The sequence below is a fragment of the Trichechus manatus genome, unplaced genomic scaffold, assembly GCF_000243295.1.
Source record: "Trichechus manatus latirostris isolate Lorelei unplaced genomic scaffold, TriManLat1.0 scaffold00014, whole genome shotgun sequence".
Classification (NCBI taxonomy): Eukaryota; Metazoa; Chordata; class Mammalia; order Sirenia; family Trichechidae; genus Trichechus; species Trichechus manatus.
Genome location: NW_004443950.1, coordinates 23,547,276 through 23,549,640, shown reverse-complemented (window position 1 = coordinate 23,549,640; position 2,365 = coordinate 23,547,276). Strand labels below are relative to the sequence as shown.

General features: G+C 52.9%; 1 protein-coding gene across 1 annotated transcript in view; it reads right to left on the bottom strand.

The window, feature by feature from the left end:
* LOC101349349 (cytochrome b-c1 complex subunit Rieske, mitochondrial) overlaps positions 1-1,781 on the bottom strand; it is a 6,681-nt gene extending 4,900 nt beyond the window's left edge. Inside the window, exon 1 of the mRNA XM_004371628.3 lies at positions 1,465-1,781. Coding sequence (XP_004371685.1) covers positions 1,465-1,678 — 214 coding nt within the window. The 5' untranslated portion in view covers positions 1,679-1,781. The remainder of the gene's footprint in view (positions 1-1,464) is intronic.
* Between the last annotated feature and the right edge of the window lie 584 nt (positions 1,782-2,365).

Here is a 2,365-nt window from a genome sequence, read left to right as displayed (position 1 = left end):
CTCAGAGCTGCTTCAGCCAATGCATACTCCAGAGCTCATCCAGCCAACACGTGCTCCAGAGCTCCTATCATTTAGAAACTGGAGTCCGTGTGGCCAGCTTCCAGCCTTTCAAGACAACCAGATACCTTCCCAAAAAACTTCCCAGTTTTTGAAAACTACACAGGCTGAAGACGACCATGGGCACACCACCCACAGGTTGCCAGTTCCACATCTCCAATACAGAGAATGTAAAGAAGAGAAAACAGGACACCAAGCACAGAAGATAAACTGGAATCTGCTGATAGAGGGTGTGGTGCTGATAGAGGGAAGAGCACAAGGGTAAGACAATCAGTTTTGTCAAATCCATGCTCTGTTACTCTCAGGTACACGCTGTGTGTACTTCTGCGGGTCACTTCATCTCATCTGTAAAATGGGAGTATCATCAACCTCTGCCTGTTCTTCCTGAGGATAAAATGATTACAGTGTGAAAATCCTTTGTCCCAGTGCCTGAAAACACTGCTCATGCTTTACACTGGATCTCACCTTGGGGGCTTGTGTGCTTTTTTTCAGGGGAGAGTGAAGGGGAAGGTCGGTGAAGAGTTCAGAGGTGGTGAGGGGGACGACTTCCCAAGTATTAATCGCAATTCCTTTTTTTCGAGCATTTAATATGTGCAAAAACTGTGCTAATAGTTTTATGTAGAATTTTTCCATCTAAACTTCACAACATCCCTATGAAGCAAGGGTTCGAACTGGTTTGTTCCAGTTCAAACTCCTGCTGAGAATTTGCATTTCCACCCCCCCAGATATACTCAATCAGAATCTGCATACGTAAGAATCACTGGGGATAAGTGATTCTTACCCATACATAAGAACCACTGGGGATACGCGAATCTTGTTAAAATGTAGATTCCAACTCAGTATATCTGGGACGGAAATGCAAATTCTCGGCAGTGGTTCGAACCAGAACCAACTGGTTCCAAGCCCTGCTATGAAAGTGGTACGATCATCAGCTGCATTTCACAGGTGAGGAAGAACATTTAGAATCCTGCCCAAGGTCACACGACCTGTAAGCAGCAAAACTGCCAGCAGCCTTTGCTGGAAGCAGTCAGACTCCACAGTTCTTGAGCTTAAGTGATAAGGTATACAGTTTCGTCTGAGGTTGGGAGCCCTAACTGGCCTCCAACCGGAAGAGCCCTGGACTCACCCGATGGAAAGACGCCCAGAAACCTGGAATACCAGAGCTGGAGGGTCACTTTAGAACACCCATCCCCGCGGCGTTTCCGCCCAGGTAAGGTCGCCGAGGCCCGGGGAGGTGTCAGTCTGTCCAAGGTCGCCCAGCTCAGCATCCTGACCACCACGAACAGGGCTCCGCTCCACTTTCCCCGCTATCCCCTCCCTCCTAGGCAGCTGCCTGGGTCCAGGGCCGGAGGGAGGGAGAAGCTGGAGATCCCTCAGTCCCCGGTCGCTCCCCTCAGCCCGGCTCACCATTGAGGCCCACGGAGGCGACCAGAGGCCGGCCCGCGGCCTGCCCGCTCAGCGACTCCCGGGACAGGAAGGGCCGCTTCAGGTCCAGCACAGGTGGCTCCGAGGTGGGGGGCACGGAGGCCTGCACCAAGGGCCGCAGCGCTCCCGCCACCCCGCGGGACGTGGCCGACAGGACGGGCGCGAATGGGCCCGAGCGGGCGGCGACCGACAACATGGCGACAGCTCCTCCAAAAACCAAGCCGGTCACAGAGACGACCTTCCGCCCGCCGCGCAGGCGCGAGGAGGCGGGCGCGCCTTGACGTCAGCGCGCAGGCTGACGCAGAGCCCCGCGGGGCGGGGCGAACATGGAGAGGCGCAGAGTCAGAGGCGGGGCTAGAGCCATCGCTGTGGGCGGGGCGAGGAGGGGGCGGGGCTTTCTTGGCGTTCTGTCACTGAGGGCTCCTCGTGGTCTGTGTCTTACCCTCCGCCCAGAGTTAGGGGCCAACAGAGCCTCCTCGTGAAAGTCCCGTGAGAGGCTTTGTCGTCCTTTAGGGCAAAAACTTCACCTATGGCGACCTAGAGATAATAATAAATTATTATAATAGTTTAAATGGAGGTGATAATAGTTGGCTGTAAGATTATCCCGACTCATAGCGACCCTAGAGCACAGAGTAGAAATGCCCCACTGGGTTTCCAAGGAGCGGCTGGTGGATTTGAACTGCCTGCCTTTTGGCCATGGGTCGGAATCAACTGGACGGCAACAACTGGTTTGGGTTTTTTTTGGATTTATAAGATTATTATCACCATCTAACTAAAAAAATAAAAATCCAGAACTTGTGTGCAAAAGTTGATAATAATGATAATGCTAACGTTGCTGTTAGTTGCCATCCAGTAGTCTCCGACTTCAGGGATCCCATACACA